Source organism: Populus alba, chromosome 5, assembly GCF_005239225.2.
Source record: "Populus alba chromosome 5, ASM523922v2, whole genome shotgun sequence".
Lineage (NCBI taxonomy): Eukaryota > Viridiplantae > Streptophyta > Magnoliopsida > Malpighiales > Salicaceae > Populus > Populus alba.
In genome coordinates this window covers 7,744,816-7,763,998 of record NC_133288.1, presented here as the reverse complement: position 1 = coordinate 7,763,998, position 19,183 = coordinate 7,744,816, and the positions used below count along the sequence as shown (strand labels likewise).

The 19,183-nt window shown below is 31.4% G+C and overlaps 1 protein-coding gene across 1 annotated transcript; it reads left to right on the top strand.

Annotated features, from left to right (window-relative positions):
- The first annotated feature begins 15,652 nt into the window (after window positions 1-15,652).
- LOC118054087 (LOB domain-containing protein 4) lies at window positions 15,653-18,976 on the top strand. Its single transcript, XM_035065531.2, has 2 exons — window positions 15,653-16,044; window positions 18,459-18,976. Exons 1-2 carry the CDS (start codon window positions 15,868-15,870, stop codon window positions 18,720-18,722), a joined length of 441 nt encoding a protein of 146 aa, XP_034921422.1. The 5' UTR covers window positions 15,653-15,867; the 3' UTR covers window positions 18,723-18,976.
- The last annotated feature ends 207 nt before the right edge of the window (window positions 18,977-19,183 follow it).

The following is a 19,183-nucleotide window of genomic DNA, read 5'->3' as shown; positions in this document are numbered from 1 at the left end:
GGTAATACTGAGCATTGTTGCGGATCAATTCGAAAGTGGCTGCGAATAAAGTATGACAATTGCATTCTCGACAATCTAAACAAATCAACCAAAAAAAACCAAAAAGCAATTTGGAACAATAGCTTCAAAATCAACGAGAGAAAGTGATTTTTGAAGCGTGCCCAAATGAGACAGGGTAATTGAAGGATGGGAAACGAGATTGATGGAGTAGAAATTATGGGATACCCATAAATATAATGATATTGCTAAACCGAGTCCACATATCAGATGGATGAGAAATGCTTGTGGAGATGATATTGATCTAGAGGGATTCTCCTTCTCCTTCTCTTTCTTTTTTGATTGGTCTGCCATTTATGACTATCCGCCAAAATCCATGAAGCCTACACGAAAATTCAATCTGACATCTTCATTGAGCGAAGCAAACTAGATCTCACAACGAAATAAGATGTAGAAACGAGGAAAAACCCAACACACTGACCCGGATGTAGAGTAAGCAATAAGCACAGACCTCGATCGTGCAACATTTTATTAATAATCATTTTGGAAATTGAGGATTAAACTCCGCTACCACCACAGTTCCAAATGAATTCTTGTACAGGATTGCAATTGTTGAACTATTGGATTGCTAGGAAAATTGAAGCCAAGAACAAAAGACAACACCCAGATTCCGTGTACAATATTTTTTTCCCCGACCTTCTCCTCTCTCGCGCCTTCTCTGAAGCCAATTGAGTAGTGCTACGGTACTCTCTATATATAGCGAGTACTGTTCAGCCAAGTAGAGAGCAATAATGCTCTGCTCTTAGGCGAACATGAAAAGCACAATGAACGACCAGAAACCTCGTGAGAGAAAGAACAAAGCTTATCATGTAAAAAAACAACGTTAACTTGGCAGAGAAGGTGACATAAAAAGTCATCAAAAAATGGAAGCATAGTTAACGAGTAGATAACAAAAGCAAAGTAGAAAAAAAAGGAAAAATGAGTTGGCATAGAAATTATTAGAAGTATGATAGTAGCAGGTTAAAACTATCATAAAACAGCCAAAAATAATTTGGAAAAGGTATAGGGCTGAAAATACTAGCAATCTGGTTCGAAATAAGTAGTAAATCCAAGGCAGAGGAACACCGACTTTCCTTAGTTGGAAAATCTATTGTACCACAGAACATATGTGCAGAAGCTTCAAGATTTGCGATTAGGGGAAAATAGAGGAAAAGAAAAGAAAAAAAAGCAGTAAATAACCTCAGGCAACATAGAAAAGGCGAGTGATTCGTATATGCATGTGTGTAGAACAACTAATATTTCAACAGACAATCCAAAAAAAAGAGAGAGACCAAGTTCAAGTCTGAACAATTTTGGAGCACCAGCGTACAACCAATGGACCTGAAAAACCAAAAGAATAAATAAATCTAAAAATTCATTCGTAGAAAAGCTACAACGAGGCTGTGAGTACAATAAGAGCGAAGAAGCCAAGCGTAAAACAACAATGAAACTAAACAGTGAGCACAAAATGAAGGCCTTAGACAGTAACCGAAACCAAAGAGAAACCTAATGTGTGGTGAACATGCAAAATAAAAAAACAAGCTACTTAAAGTCACACATGGTCCAAGTAATGCTGAGAATAAGCCAAAAAAAAAAAAAAAAGACAGCGAGGCATAGGCACGGGGAAAAAAGCAATCTCAGAGGGTAGCTGAACCATGAACTAACCAAAAAGAAAAAGAAGATCACCCAATGTAGTGTAGAAAAGCTAACCTGCTGTTGCCTTTGTTGTTATATATATAACAACAAAGGAAACAACATGATATATATAGAAGGTTACAAGAGTGATTGTCGCTTATATACATGATAATTTTATCATTTTAAAAACAATATGAAATATTAAAGATATTATTATGGAGAGATTATAGGTAGCATTGTAAGGAGAGTATCATAGATAATTAATCTTGATAGAATTACAAGAATCTTACTGCTACCTATTGGTTGTCAATATCTCTTTCACCCCCCCGCTCAAGCTCAAGGCGGGATTGGATCGATGAAGAGCTTGTCACAATTAGGAACAAACTTGGCAGAGCAAAGCGGTTTAGTATATATATCTACAGTTTGATAAGGACAAAAACATGTTCTAGCACAAGGTCTCTGCTAGCAACATGTTCTCTAACGAAAGGCACATCAATTTCAATGTGCTTTGTGCGATTATGAAAAACTGGATTCTTGGCCATAGTCACAGCATTGATATGGTCACAATATAACTTTGGAGGTGGAAAACAATAGCCAATACCACATGAGTTCAGCTGTGGTTGATGCTAATGCATGGTATTCGACCTTTGCTGTGGAACAAGATACTATAGCTTGCTTCTTAGCACCCCACGATAACAAGTTGTTGCCTATAATATAGCAAAACCAGAGGTAGAGCGTTGATCATCTTGACAACTTGTCTAGTCTGCATCACAGAAGCCATGAAAAGCAATTAAAGGAGTGTGAATAAGGTGAAGGCTAAGATCAAGGGTGCCCTTCAAATATCAAAAGATTCTTTTAACAGCAATGAGATAAGGCTCCCTATGAGCATGCATGTATTGAAAAACTTGATGAACAAAATAAGAGATGTTAGGTCTTGTGAGAGAAAGATATTGCAAAGATCCAACAAGTTGGCGATAAAGGGTTTGATCAGATAGTAGGGCACCATCGATGGTTGTCAATGATGTTCCTAATGCGAGGGGAGTGGCAACTGGTTTAAAATTAGCTAGACCGAATTTTTGTAGAAAGGACAATAGGTACCTTGTCTGAGTAATAGTGAGAGTCGTTTTATCCCTAGTAATTTGAAGGTTAAGAAAGTAATGAATATCACTGAGATCCTTCATGCTAAACACATAAGAAAGATGAGATATAAATGTAGTGATTTGTGAAAGAGAGCTCTCAGTAAGAAGTATTTCATCAACATTGATTAATAAAAGAAGGATATCTGAACCATGTCGTCGATAAAATAAGGACTGATCATAGGGACATCTTAAGAAACCCATCAATTGTATGTGGGTGCTGAATTTCATATACCAAGCATGAGGTGCTTGTTTTAAGCCATATAATGCTTTATGGAGAAGACAAACATGATGTGGAAGAGCAAGATCCTTAAGACCAGGCGATTGAGCTAAGTACACGCATTCTTGTAAATGACCATGAAGAAAGACATGGTTGACATCTAATTGTCTAATGATCAAGCCCTCGGATAAACCAATTATAAGAATTAATCGAATAATACTTTCCTTAACAACTAGGTTAAAGGTTTCATCATAATCCATCCTTGGAAGTTATGTAAAGCCCTTAGCCATAAGTTTGGCCTTATACTTGTCAAGTGTGCCATTAGACTTTATTTTAACTTTAAAAAACCCACTTACTCTTACCACATTCATATCTGGTTTTTGAGAAACCAAAGTCCATATGTTATTAGCATGAAGAGCATCCGTTTCAGCTTGCATAGCTTGTTTCGATAGAGGAAGTTGAAGTGCCTGAAAATATGAAGTGGGCTCTTGTGGCTGGGCTGAAAGGTCAACAAGAAAACAAACAAATATATAATGTCTTGAAGAAAAGAAAACTTTCGGTTTAAGATTTCCTGTTTGAGTACGTGTGACTAAGATGGATACGTCGTGGAACAATGGGAAGAACAGATGCAGGTGGTGAATAATACAGTGCTGATGTCTGTGGAGTGGGAGGTTGATGTACTAAAAGTGAAAGTGCATGGGTACCATTGGTGGTGTAGTCATAACCTCTATGTCATCCATTCTAATAGACTTAGGATAATATCAGGAGATAAAATTGCAAAGTCTAAACCATGGTAAAAGAATAACAAAGAGCACATTAGGCTTCTCTATAGAGGTTTAGCATACAAAGTGAATCGAGAATGGATAACATAAACTTAAAAGGATAAATCTAATGAATCTTAGAACATGGCATATGTAGCTGTCTTTTCCTAATTTCAGATTAAATTTGTCCCAACTTTCTTTCATTTCCTAGGGATGCATCCTTGCTGTCGTGCAATCATATTGGTCAATAAAAGGTAAAAATTTACAATGTATAAATAAAAAAAATGGCTTATTGTGATTAGAATTTTGTTATACAAACATTATAGTAGAAAATGATGCATAACAAAAGACATCGAAAAAAGTTTCTTGTTAAATGGCACACATCACTAAACAAGTTTATTCCCAGAACATTAATTATCTTTTATCTCCATCAACATCTAACTATTTTTTTTTTTCATTCTCTTGACCAACTTCAAATAGAGTACAAACACTTTTGTTTTAAAATGCCACAAAAGACCAAGAAAAATTATTTCCAAAACATCTATTCTCTCTTTTCTTCATTAACATCCAAACAAAAAAGCAATTCTATAATCATCTTGACTGACATGAATAACAAACATTGACAAAAAAAAAAACTACATTTGAGATAAACAGGAAATGCAAGCAACCCAATATAAAAGTAACTCCAAGGCCCAGCAAGAAACACATAACCAACACAAACAAAATGAATAACCAATCAACCCAGAAGCACATGATGAAGGTAAAAAAAAGTATAGCAATTAAAGCAATGAGAGAATTACAAAGTCAAACAACAAACAACAAGGGTCTTGAAAAAAAAGAGAGGCATAAATAGCATATAAGGGACATGAATAACGCATAAACCAGGAATCTATTTTCACCCCAATAGAAAATAGTTACAAAGACAAATGGTTATATAGTATACTGATACCAATGACACCAAAATTCCGAAGAAAAAAACAAAATAAGAACACTAAACCAAGCATTGCCCATTAGCCACAACAAGCCATCACAATAATAGAAAAACACTAACATAAAAAAGGGAAGAAAAGATAAAAACTAACCAAATTGCAAAGAAACCAAATTAGAAGGACAAAGTTGGGGCAAGAATGAACTAAACAATTTGGAAAAAAAACAACCATTATAGCAAATTCGCTATAAAAAAACCTAACTCTATCAATGAATGGAAACCTGGTCATGCGAACACCTTCTAAGGTATGCTAGAATTAGATTTGAATGATTTCGCAACTTGATCAAAGAAGAATCTGCCTTGGAGAAATAGAGTTATACGCAATGATCATTCCTACTCTACATTTATAAAGAGACTTAAATAAGTAATATAAAATCAAAACAGAGTTGATCAATCCTTTGAAGAGTTTATAAGTTCAATCAAGAATTTAGTATAAAAATCACTTAACCACATAAAAAATATCAAGTATGCTGATTTCTTTATAAAAAAAATAGTCTTTTTTTTTTTTATCTAAAAATGTCTCTACAAGAGAGTATTTAAACTAGATAGAATCCTAAATCTAATATGATATCCCTAATAAATAATAATAATCCAATGAATCCAAATTTAAATATAGGTCCTAATATATCTAAAAGGCCAAATAATAACTAAAAGATAAATAACACAATAGTCTAACTTATTTAAATAAGACTAAAGTTATTGTCATAATTTGCTGGCAAAAGAAAAGTTCAACTTCAAACGCATGATTCTCTTATGTCTTAATGATTTAAAAGTTGTGTCTTATATCACAGTAAATATATAGATGTCTAATCTCCAATGCAACTAAAATTGCATTAAAAGTCCTTATGTAGCTCTAATTATGACTAAAAAATTAGTGAAATGTCAAAACTAGTAGATTTTAATCTTCTTATTCCAATCTTTTTATAATGTCTGAATGCCCACCTACAAACCCTTATTTAATGTGAATTAAATTAATCAAGGCTTATGCTTCATTATTTAATATCTTCTTAAAGTTTACCTTAGCTTATGTGTTTCGAAGAAGTCCATTGAAAACCTCTTTTAACCTCTTCACCTTAATTCTTGTTGTTGCACCCAACATCGCGGCGACCTTAAAAATTAATTCTCGAATTATGGAAAAAGAACTGATATCTGGCATCTTGTTCTTTCAGGGGAAAATATCTTGTTTAAGGAGTCGCCACCTAGTATTATGGTTACTAGGAACCCTAACTAGTCAACAGAGATTCTATGGTTTGGGACTGGTTAGGTAAAAGGAAAGATATTATCACCCCTTAAACATCCTGCTTAAGGCAGGTTGCATTGTTAGTTTCATCTTAAATTGCTAAATATTTATTAGTTTACGCTATGATAATTTGCTTATAATATTCCTGACTCTGGCGACAGTGAATATTCAACTACGGATACTTCCAACTCTGACGTTGGTAAATATCACGTACCTATAAAATAAATTAGATCAATATTTTTTATTCCCGACTCTAGCTAAATAAAAAAAACAAAAATAAATAAAATAAATTTACATTAGTATTTTTTTATTCCTGACTATGGCATTAGTGAATATACCAAATAAATTTATTTTATTTTTTTTCTTAAGTTATTTTTTTTGTGAATATTCAATTATGGATATTTCCAACTCTGGCGTTGGTAAATATTACGCAGGTATCAAAATAAATAAATTTAAATCATTATTTTTTATATTCCTGACTCTGGCGTCAATGAATAAACAAATAAAAAACCAATTTATTTTTTACGCATACGCATTATTTTTATTTTTTTAATGTAGCTAAATAAAAAAAAACAAAATAAAATAAATTTATATTAGTATTTTTTTATTCTTGACTCTGGCATCAGTGAATATAGCAAATAAATTTATTTTATTTTTATCTTAAGTTTTTTTTTTTGCACGCACGTTTTTTACCTACACAATTTTTATTATATATATTTTTTCTATAAAATACAAACACAAAGAACAAAAAAATAAAACAAAGTGTGTGGGGCTCACAAATAAATCAACGAAGGCCCCCAAATATTTTGGAATTTTCTGCTATTGAAAAATATATGCAACAGTAACCAATTAATTATTTTAGTAAGGAAGGAAGGAAGGAAACTTACCTAGGCGTGCGGCTGCTGGAGGTGAAGTCGAGTGAGAATAAATCAATGAAGGCCCCAAATATTTTTGGAATTTTCTGCTATTGAAAAATATATGCAACAGTAACCAATTAATTATTTTAGCAAGGAAGGAAGGAAGGAAACTTACCTAGGCATGCGGCTGCTGGAGGCGAAGTCGAGTGAGACTGGGCTGAAAAAAAGTTAAAGGGGGTGGCTGCTAGTATAGGGTTCGCCGCCCCCTTTCTTTTTTATGTGTCTCTTTTTTAGGGTTTCTGGTAATGGCCTCCTCTAGGGTCTCTTCTTTTAGGGTTTTTCCTCTCCTTCCATCCCCCCTGGTTTGCATAGATTGGGATCAGTATTTATAGAATGTTCCCCTTCGATATTAACTCATTTACTTACCTTTGAAGCTCCTTTGTTTTCTTAGGATTATTTTTATAGGCTGGTCTATTAGGAATAGTTGGACATGGTACTTGGTCAATATAATGTTCTATTCCTTTTATAAGTGGCAATACATATTGAATTTCATCAAAAAAATACATTTTAGAATCCCTATAGCAAAGAAACACAAAAGCTAGGGATATGGGAACCAAGTTCATTAGTGTTAAAGTATGCCTCATACAAAAGTATAATCATAGGCATATGAGAAAAATAAGCATGTGTAAGATTACTTTGTTTTGTATAAAAAATAAGGTAAATAAGGTGCTTCCCTACTTTTCCTACACACTCAACCTTTGTTTTCCCTTTATTTTATTTTATTTTATTTTTTGGCTGAAGCCTTTAAATTTGTTTTTAATGGCTAAAACTTTACCCTTTGGTGTTTCAAACTCATGGTTTACCTTATTAACTTAGCAAAATGTCCAATTCTTTTGTAATAGATGAAGAAAATAAAAGTAGAACTCTTTAAATGTCCCTAATGATGGTGCAACATCTAAAATCAAAGATAAAATGTCAATACAAAACATGAGATGTAATTTGGACAGTAGAAGTTATAGTAAGATCAATATATAAAATGGAAAAATCCATGTGCAGGCCTAAAAAAATCTCCATATAGAATAAGTGATCCTGTGTCTTTAAACCCTCAAACACCTTTTAAGCCTTATATCCAATTCTTTTTGTAAACATAAACCATAAATTGCATTACATGCTTTTAAAATCCATTTCCAATCAAGAACAATTTGTTTATGTTTATAAGTTTTAGCTTTTAAAAAGTGAAGAAAAATGTTTTCCAAACAAAATCATTACTTGTTTATATATTACATATCATTCTTTATTATATTGAATCATTGATTTTCCAAATAAATAAGCTAGACTCATACCATATGAACCAAGATATAGTTTATAAGCCAAGACTTTTCTTTTAGAATACAAATTTTTTCTTTCCAAAATAAACCTTTATTTGTTGAAAAATCCATACAAGTCATTCTTCTTTCAAAAGCTGACCATTTTTTTTGGGATAACCATTTTCTTCACAATTCTAACCAATAACAATTTCATCATATACCCGATCTAAAAATTATTTCATAGTACTTAAATGACATGTCTTGGGCTTTTGATCAAATAAATAAATTTAAAATTACTGAAAATACTTTCAAATTTACATCTCAATGGTTTCATTTTAACCATTAGACATACATGAACATAATCATTAAAATTTACGGCTTAGTCCCAAAACAAAACAAAAAATGATTTCTTGACAATTTTTTTTTAACAAAATTCTTAATGGCTAGATTTGCAAAGTTCTTAGCAAAAATAATGATGGTAATGCATACATACCTTTTGATGGTTACTGAAAAGACGAACATAACTAAATCAGTAGGGGGCAAACTAGTTTAAAGAACCCATTGCATTAGTCGATGATGATTTCTAGCATAAATAATGAACGAAAAAAATACACAAATTATGATGCAGATGTATTTTTTCAATGGCTATTGAAAAGATAAACATATTTAGATTAGCTGGGGGCAATCTAATTTGAAGATGATTTTATGAATTTTGCCATATGCTATGAATGGTTGAATAATAACCTAATAATGATGATAGCGGTGATGATGAATGCATTCATTTATGTGGCTAATGGAAAGATAAGCATATTTACACTAGCCAGGAGCAATTCAAATTGAAGAACTACATCATAGGCTTTGAGTGGTAAAAGACATATTTGAGAATGATGGTGATGCGTGCATGTCTTTTGATAACCATTGGATAGATGAACATGGCTATCTTGACTAAGGGTAATATTTTTTTAAGAATGAAGAAATCCATTATGATATCATGCAAAATGCTAAAATGAAAAACTCCTTCATTGGTTGTGGTGTCGATTTCTTCATAGGGATAATAGAAAATTAGTATAAATTCAGAATAAATTGTTAATATTCTTAGGTTAAATGCTCAAATAAAATGTTAATTTCTAAAAGCAATGTGCATGTTTGAAAATTATTGCAATTTTATCTTTAAATTTTTAATATCTCAAATAAAAATATTTTCTTAAATGTGATCCCAATAAAAAGAAATTTTAGGTTAAACCTTGCCATCAAGTCAACCTGTAGACCAACCCTGCAATCAAGAGATCAACCCTGAAATCAAGAAGTTTAACCCTATAATAAAAGGAATTAGCTTTGTTATCAAGTTAACTTGTAGATCAACCTTGCAATAAAGAAATCAAACCTTGCAATCAAGCAGTCAATTTGCCATCAAGAGAAGGTCAACTTATAGAAGAAACCCTATAATCAATTGAGTTAATCTTGTAATCAAGGAGATCAAACCCTACAATAAGAAGATCAAACCCTGCAATCAAGAAGAAGAAGTCCTTCCATCAAGAAGTTTTGGTTTCAACCCTACTATAAAAAGGTTCATAGCCAAATCTCGTAACCAAGTAAGTCAAGCAAACTTGTTCAAATTTTAAACTGAGGCTGATCACTTAATAATTAGACCATTTTTTTTTATGATTGATGTTGGTCACATAACAATTTGACCCATTTTGCATTTTTATGATAAGTGTTGGTAACAAAAAAATCTGATAAAAATTTTGGTATTTTTATGATTTTGAGAATGGTCACTTAAACAAAATTGGACCCTTTTTTTTTTTTTAGGGTAGTCATCTCTCAATAACCCTTTTCATTTGCGTCGATCCCATGTGTCACACGCCCCTGTGTGGCATCGCCGGCTAAAACATACATTCTCAAAATGGTATCTATTAGGAAAACATGGGGAGACAAAGAATTTTTATCTTTTATGAGTGAAAAATTGGATAGAAGTCACCACCTAGTATTTTGGTTACTAGGAACCCTAACTGGTCTCAGAGATCGAGTACGGGGACTGGTTGCATAAAAGAAAGGTATTAGCACCTCAAATACGTCCTACCTAAGGTAAGCTGTATTGTTTTATTGTCTAATAAAATCTAAGGTCTTGTCTTGTTTTCTAGTTGTTGGTCCGTCTATGGTTTTAAAAAAGTCCTAATTGGTAAAGAGATTCTTATATTATTGGGTAAAACCTAACCGTTATAATGTCAACAAAGAATTTAATATCCGGAATACGTCTTACGTATAAGGTCGTAACCCAAGATACTAAAAGATAACAAAATAATGTTTTTGGAAGTTTTGAAATATTGGCCTAATTGTCGTGACTTTGATAAACTGGTTATTATAGCCAAAATGCATGCTAATACATATTTTTGAATTTTGGTTGTATGAAAATATGATATGATTTTTGTTCTTTAAGATACTGGGTCTTATGCTTGAAAATAAAAATATTTTTTTTCAATATTTTGACGACATCTGGGTATTTTAATATTAGATTTGTATATTTACTGTATTAAAATACAAACTAATACTAAGCAAATTCAATACAAAAATACACAGGAAAATCACAGATTTTTTGAAATAATTTTTGAATTTTTTCCCGGCTCGGCCCATATGACTAGGCTGGACCCAGCAAGCTTAACCGGGTTATGGCCCTAGTTAGTGACCCGGCTGTGCAGATAAAAGGCACGTGTGAGCTTCCTCGCCCATTCATGCTCAACAACTATTAAGTGAATTATAATTCACTTGAATAGTAAAACATAACAATGAAAGAACAAATGCATGCAAATACAGAAAAAATGCAACGTGAAGAGAAATGTATGAAGCTTACCTGGTAAATGAGACAGACGAAGATGATGGCGATGAAATTGCTGCGCAGGATCGGTGGTGACTGCTTCTAAGGATGATGAAGACGATCAATGCTAGGTCTTTTTTTTTCTTCTGGTTTTTCTCAGCTTTTTTGTGTGCTAGTTCCCAGTATTCATTTTTTCTTCATCCCTCCGTGTGCTTCCCCTGTTTTTTCTCTTTTCGACTGGTTTGCGTCTGTCTTTTCCTTCTAGTCTCTGTTTTTTTCTGCTTTCTACTCTCTTTTTATTTCTTTTTCTTTCTTTCACCTTCTCTTTCCCTCCTTTATTCTCCCCTGTTTTTCTTCCCTTTTGTTTCTCTTCGATTTTAGTCTTCTTGGTGAGAGTGTTTCTCTCTCTTGAAACCTCTTTTCCCTGCCAATGTTCCCCCCTTTTATGTAATATTTATCTCTAGTCGTTCTCACCCCTTTATTTTTTGTTCTCATTCTCACTTTTTTTTTCCTCTCCTGTTCCTCTGTTTTTTTCCTGCTCCCCTTCATGTTCGATCTCTCCTCTGGCTTTTATAGCCAGAGGATGCATGTGTTATTGGTAATAGTCGGCGTGCATCACGGTGGTGAGGAATATCAGCCGCGAGACGTGCCTCCCCTTGACTGCAGCTCCATTGTCTCTGCTGCTAACGCCTCCCTTGTTTTTATTGCCAGCCGTTTATTTGAAGAAGACAATGAATAGTTTCAAAGAAACAGCGTCGTTTTCAATTTCAAATGGATATTTTTGATTTGGTCCTTTGATGTTTTTACAATTTTGTAATCAAGCCCCCAGATAAATTGTAAATGGATCCCTTGATTTTAGCCTCTTTTCCGGTTTGGTCCTTGGTTTCGGTTTGTTTCAATCAAGTCCATAATTGGCCATCAAACTTCAATAATTATGCAATTAAGCTCCTGATTTGATCAAATCAACTCTACAAAATTCTAACTGAACCCCAGAACTTTAATTTCTTCCAATAAAAGCCTAAATTGATTTAAAAATTAATTTTTCTTGTAATCAAACCCTCTATAAATTCAATTAAACCTTAGGTAAAATTTAATTGAGTCCATAAACATTTGATTTTGGACTTTTCTTCCTCAAATTGAATTTTTCTTGTCACCAAGGCACTCACCAATTAAAAGTATACTGTCAAATTTCAATTCTTGTATTTTTAAACCTCCTCAACCAATTTCTAGTCATTTTATGGGAGTTTCAGCATCATTTTCTCACTCCTATTATTTTTTGGATTCCTTTCGAATATATTATTTTTTTATATTTTTTATATTTTTTGTGTGAGAACCCAAAAAATGAGTAACAACACCATGTTTATCCCTTTTTTATTTACTTGAATCTCAAGTTGATCCTTTTTATTTTCATCTATATAGATCCCTAATTGACCCATTTTCATATGGATCTCAAGTTTATCCCTTTTAAATCCCAAGATGATCTCATTTGCATGGATCCCAACATTATATAGATCCCAATTTGATCCTTTCATAAATCCCAAATGATGCTTTCATAGATCCCAAGTTGATCAAGATTAAAGGTTGATCCTTTTTTATATAGATCTTATTCTAGTCCTTTTAATATGGATATAAAGTTGATCCTTTCATTTACATGAATTCTGAGTTAATCCTTGTAATTATATAGATCCTAAGTTGATTTTGTTTCACAAGGATATCAAGTTGATCCCTTTTACTTAAGATACCAAATTGATTCCTTTATTCATTATGTTAATCCCAAGTTTTATCCTTTCATTTATGTTTTTTGGTAGTTCTTATCTTTGTTTTTGCACCATTAATCTTGCAAAGAAAGGGAAAATGTCATCACTCAAAACACAATTGAGAAAAATATGAAACTATATATTAAAATTCTTAGAAAATACATTTTTAACCATATTGAGATTATTTTTATTTATTCAATCTTAAGACTTTTTTGCCCTAAGCAAATGCAAACAAAACATGGTCTCCTAAGGCTTTTTCACTTCATATACCTTTTCCAAATTAAGCATCAAATTGCCCTCAATCCATCTATGAGACTTCTTTGAGACTTTCCTCCAGACCATATTCATTCAAGGAACTTTCCCTTTTCAGCCTAGTTAGAAGCTTCATCATTCACAAAGGTTTTTAAATCTCATCACATATCATATTAATCTTGTTGGTGACCACTTTTACCTTAGGCTTCATTTGCATTACCTGATATTTATGAAAATTTATTATATTTGTTTGAATTATAATTTATATTTTTTTTCTTCTCAGATATATTTGTTGAATAATTAAACATGTTACACTATAGATGATGTATTATATTTATGCATATTGTTTTAAAAAAGTGTATTTATTTAATAATATTATATATAACAAATAGTGTTTTGATAAAATGTAATTGTATATATAGCTTAAAATAACATATCGGTCAATAATAATTTTTTTTATGCATATATAAGAATATGTTTTATTATAATATAAAATAAGAAACAAAATGTTGAAATATTGATGGGGGTATCCAAACTTTCTCTATCAATATAAAAAAAAAATACTTCATAGTGTACAATTATATTTAGTGTTTTTTTTTAAATAGTATGTCATAATTGTTTTTTTGAAAAATCAGAACAATCCCAAGATTTCTTGGAGAAATAATATAATTTTATAGATTTCAGTTTTAAAAATAAAATAACCGGTAAATTGTGTTGTTAAGAATAATACAACAATTTAAAAAAAAAAAATTCTAGATTACATTGTTGAACACACACATACACACTTTAATAGCCCTCTAGTTATAAAAAACAAAAAAAAAAAAAAAAAACAAATGGTTGTAAAAATTTTTGTTTTATAATTTTTTAATCTCAAAAAAATATACAATTTGAGTTGTTTTTAACAATACAAATAATATTGGTTTTCAAAACACAGAAACATAGCGGAAATGATAATTAATTTTTTTTTAGAGTCTCAAAATTATGAGGCATAACATTTTATTTATAAAAATACCTCATAACCTTATAAATGATAAAATATCAATTTGTCTTTTGAATAATATCATATATATTATTTCAAGATAATTTTTAGAAATTTATTTAATCAAGTCTATACTTGATTTTTTTTTTCTAGAATTGTAATCTTATGTATTAATTATATTCTAATCCTTAATTTTTAAAACTTATTTATAATCGAGTCACACTTGATTAATTATTTTATTTTAGTTTATAACCAATGGTTCTTAACGTGTGTGACCCATTAGGTCCCTAAAAAGTTGGCCCAAATATATATCAAAATCCTAAAATAAACTAGGATTAAATAAATTAAATAATTTAATTTATTATTAATTTAACAATTGATTGATCTTTATTTGATGATCAAGTACACTATCTAGCAGTATGTCAAGATCCTCTAAATATTAAAAAAGTCATATTTGATTTGACTTAACCTTTTAGTGAGCAGTTTATCAGTGTTATTATTATTATTTTATCAAGAATATTATGATTTAGATATTATGGCATAGAGTGTGTTTGCTTTACTAAATCATATATGTTCTTAACATCATAGTCATTGATCATTTGAATAATATTTAATTTTTTTTTTAATTTTATTTTACCTTGCGTAAAGATTTCACAATTAATATTATTTAATGACATACATAACATCTTATTGCATGGCTTCAGTGACTAGTTATCTAACATCTTCTCTTTATGTCTATAGTATGATAATTTTATAAAAACTTATCTTATAGCTAATTTGATTTTTCCTTTATTCATAAAACATGTTAAAATTAAATTTCATTTTGTTCTAGTTATAGTTTAGAAAACAAAACTACATGTTCAGTTTATTACCACTGATCATCATATTGCAAATGTTCTTACTAAATCATTTACCTATACTTGTTTTGTCTTTTTTTTCTATCCAAGTTGACTTTTTGCTTCCTTCCATAACCAACATGTGATGGCGTATTTAAGCACAATACTAATTAGGAGGTACAGAAAACTTTTTAACAATACAAGATGATATATTTTTTGTATTTTTCTTGTTCTAGGTTTGAGATATTCTTTTCTTGTTTTATATGTTTCTTGTTTTTACTAGGGTTAGTACATGTATATACATTTACAATCTATTAAAAACACATAAAATCTAATATAAAAACTCATAACAAAATGGTGAAATATATTTTGTCGAATTCTCCTTTCTCTTCTTCTTTCCTTTTCCTAATATTATAGGATATAACATCAAACTAATTGAAAGCATGAGAGATTTAGTTATATATATAATCGTCTATTCTTATATATAAATACCTTAATTTTCGTCTTTTTTTAGCTAATTGATTTCTCTTACGCCCATATTATATCTTCTCCAAATTTCTAACTAAAAAATTAAGGATGAAAAGGATTGCCTTCAAAAAATTTTCCGTACACAAAAAATTTATTATAGCTTGATAAAGTTTACTCAAGACATGGAAATAGATGAAAGAAAAAGGAGGACAAGATATCGTCTTGAAGGGGACCTAAGGATCTCATTAATAAGGATGTTTTGTCCAACAAAATCTATTGACTCCTTTGGTGGGACCCTTCTAAGATTTACTTGTGCATTTTCATCTCTATATAACACCTGCAAGCTCTACCTTCAAGCCTCCCTCTTCTCTCTATCCTTCGTTTCTTTCTTGTAAATTATTTGTTTCCAGTAGTTTTTTTCTCTCTCCCAACTTCTGCTTCTACTTTTCTGTTTTGAAGTATTCTTAATTCCCAACTTACGCTCTTATTTTGATTTTGTTTATCTTTTAGCCAAGATTTTTATTTTTTCGATAATATATAAAACTTTAATCTGTCAGAAGACTGTCAACTTTTGTTTGTACCCATGAAGGAGAGTGGTCGAAAACATGGTGCACTTTCGCCATGCGCGGCATGCAAGCTTCTAAGAAGAAGATGTGCTCAAGACTGTGTGTTTGCTCCTTATTTTCCAGCTGATGAGCCTCAGAAGTTTGCCAGTGTGCACAAGGTCTTTGGGGCTAGCAATGTCAACAAAATGTTACAGGTTCAAATCCTTGCACCTGATCTCTCTCTGTATGTATGTATTCATCTATTTATATACTATTCAAACTGTTTTAGAAAGTTTTCTTCTTCTTTTTCCCTTCTAAATTCTTTTGCATCGGGTAAGAGCATCATGATTTTGGAAAACAAAATTGTTCTTCGGTACATTGGATGGTCAAGCATGCGAGGGGGATGGAGTTACCAGAATCTGGTGAAAATTAGGGAGAAAATAAAACATAAAAACCATGTTTAGAGTATGGCATTTCTAGTGTTATAAGAAAATCAGAATTTTTTCTTCTCAAAGTCTGAAATTTTCAAAATACTCCTTAAGCTTATTAGATTTTTATGAAGGCCCCAACTATAAAATCTTGTCCCCGTTTTTCAAAATCAGGATGTGTCCCTGATCGAATATTGATTGGAAGAGTTTAATATACAGAGAAAAGTTCAGCAATACTATATATAAAAAAACAATTATGAGCAGGCAAGCAATCAATAAAGAAAACTTATTAATAATAAGCACTCCTCATTTATTCCAAAGAGAAAATGATTTTTTTTGTTTTTGCCATGGACGATGCTTTCTTCTCTTTTTTTTTCCTTTTTTTTTTTGGCTGAACATTTTCTGTATATAAAATTATTTTGTAAACATTAGAGGTTTACAATATATAATTATTTTGTTCACCAAAGTAAAGCATAATTTCAGAGACATACATGTACATAAGTGTAGTTATTTAGGAAAAAGCATTCAAAAAGTGAGAATGCCATCTTCTCCTGATGTTTTTGACCTTTAGTTCGGTTGTAGTGGTAGTTGATCGATCGGTTGAATAGACCCCACAATAAGGAGGAACTGACTTTCACATTCTATTCCAACGTTGGGAACTGTTTTCCCATTTGATTCCTTAATTAGTACATGAAATAATAGAGTAAATTAAGGATCACACTTTAGCTTTATTTGTTGATTATATAGAGGATAATCAAGCGGGTGTAGTTATGCCTGATTTTATTAAAGTGAAGTGCATAACCTTAACTTTTCGGAGAAGTCAGGATAAGCTTTTGTTTTTCGGAATATGAAAAAGAAAATGTTGTTTCATCTATCTATGCTTTGTGCTTTAAGGAAATTAAAAAAAGTTGCATTGATAGAGAGATGACAAGTCAGTCCAGAAGAGAGGTTGTTCCATCTAAGCAGATGAATTTGACCCTTCGTTTAGAATAAATAAAGTTCGAAACTTTTTAAAATAAAAGGCAGTATAATCCAAGAAACTATAATAATATTGTTTCAAGAACTTCTTTACGTTAAATATAGAGTGTGGGTTTGTAACGTTGTTGAAGATGTTTTTTAATTAAAAATATATTATATTTATTTTTAACATAAAATATCTAAAATACATCAACTTGATATTTATTTTAAATAAAAAAAATTTGAAAAACATTTTAAAAAAATAAATTAAATCTCACTAACAAATACAAAAATAGTATTGGCAATGATTTGGAAAGATTCACGCATGGAATAATGTCAAACATATCATACGCCCCGGCCCAGCACGCTAGCACGAGAGATCATTACATTGAATGCATCAAAGAAAAATAATGCCCATATTTAGGTTAAAATATGTTTCAAGCCTTTTTCTTGATGTTTACTCCATTTATTTAATGACCTATTATGCCAAGGTTCATTGCACAAACCGAATTATACAGATGTCATGAATAATTTATATAATAGGTTTTATCAAAAGTCTATTTTTCGTATAAGAAAAGAAGTTTTGCATATACTCTTAGGTGCTTTTTGCGACCAATTAAGTAGAATTTGTTTTACTTTTAGATTAGGTCATTGTCTTTACAAACTAATCTACTGTAGCATGGAGTAGATGTTGAAAATTAAGGCATATTATTTGCCCCATTTACCGCAGCTTTTTTCTTTTTTTTTATTTCATAAGAAGTCACTGAATTATAGGCAACACAGTGTTACCTAGAAGTCCGATCCTCTTTCTTAATTAATTCCTAGCATTGTAATTAATTTTGAAGGGGAATTGGTTTTATTTGATGCAAGAAAATTTATATGCATCGATATCAAATAAATCTAAATTAAACCACCAAAACATCTACTTGTAAGCCATCTAGCTTCATGTTTTCTTTCTGTTTCATTTTTTGAACTTTTCTATTTCTTTAATGGTGAATATAAATTTAGGTTGCTTAGTATGATGGTGCCGTGCGACCTTTTTCATGATTTAATCTTTGGCATTCATTATCTTTGCAAAATATTTTGCTTCATAAGCAGAAACATGTTCTTATAAGGGATGATAAGTAGACCTTCAGCCTTGTGATGGTCACTAGAGTTTTAGTAGAAACATAAGCTTAGTAATTTCAGCTATCCAAAAAGCTGCAAATTAATGGATTAGGCTTATAGTGTGCAAAAATTTGCAGGAATTACCTGAGCACCAACGAAGAGATGCAGTAAGTTCCATGGTTTATGAAGCAAACGCAAGGGTTCGTGACCCAGTTTATGGTTGTGTTGGAGCCATATCATCTTTGCAGCAACAGATTAATTCTTTACAAACCCAATTAGCAGTTGCCCAAGCTGAGGTAGTGCACATGAGAATGCGGGAGTTCACTTCTTCCTCTAATACAGGAGCCATGGACATGGCGGTTAATCAGGACAATATGGGGGAGTCTTTGTGGTCATGCTAGCTTTTATCTAGCATGCCTGCCTTTTCTTTATTCCTACATACTTAATGACTAGCATGAGCTTGCTTGCTTTATTGTCTGCCTTTATCGTAGTCTTTTTTTTTTTTTTCTTGCATCTTCATAGCACATCTCCACCTGACCAACGGACGTTGGTGATAATGTTCATTATCCATATTGTAAATATTTCCAGACATATAATCATGAATCACCATATATGTTAGTACTAGTGTAGTTCAATCTTTTTACGGGACTTGTTTGTGTTCTTTTAACTCTCTACTAACTAGGAGACTATCGAGGAATTGATAGTGTTTGGCAATGTTACAAGTGGGGCAATGCCATAAATCCATTGTGATTGGAATTTGAATTTACAAAAGACTTGTTGCTTCAAGATTAAATTAATTGTAATTTAATCCCTATAATTTATAAATTTGATTAAGTAGTCTATGTAATGTATAAATTAATTA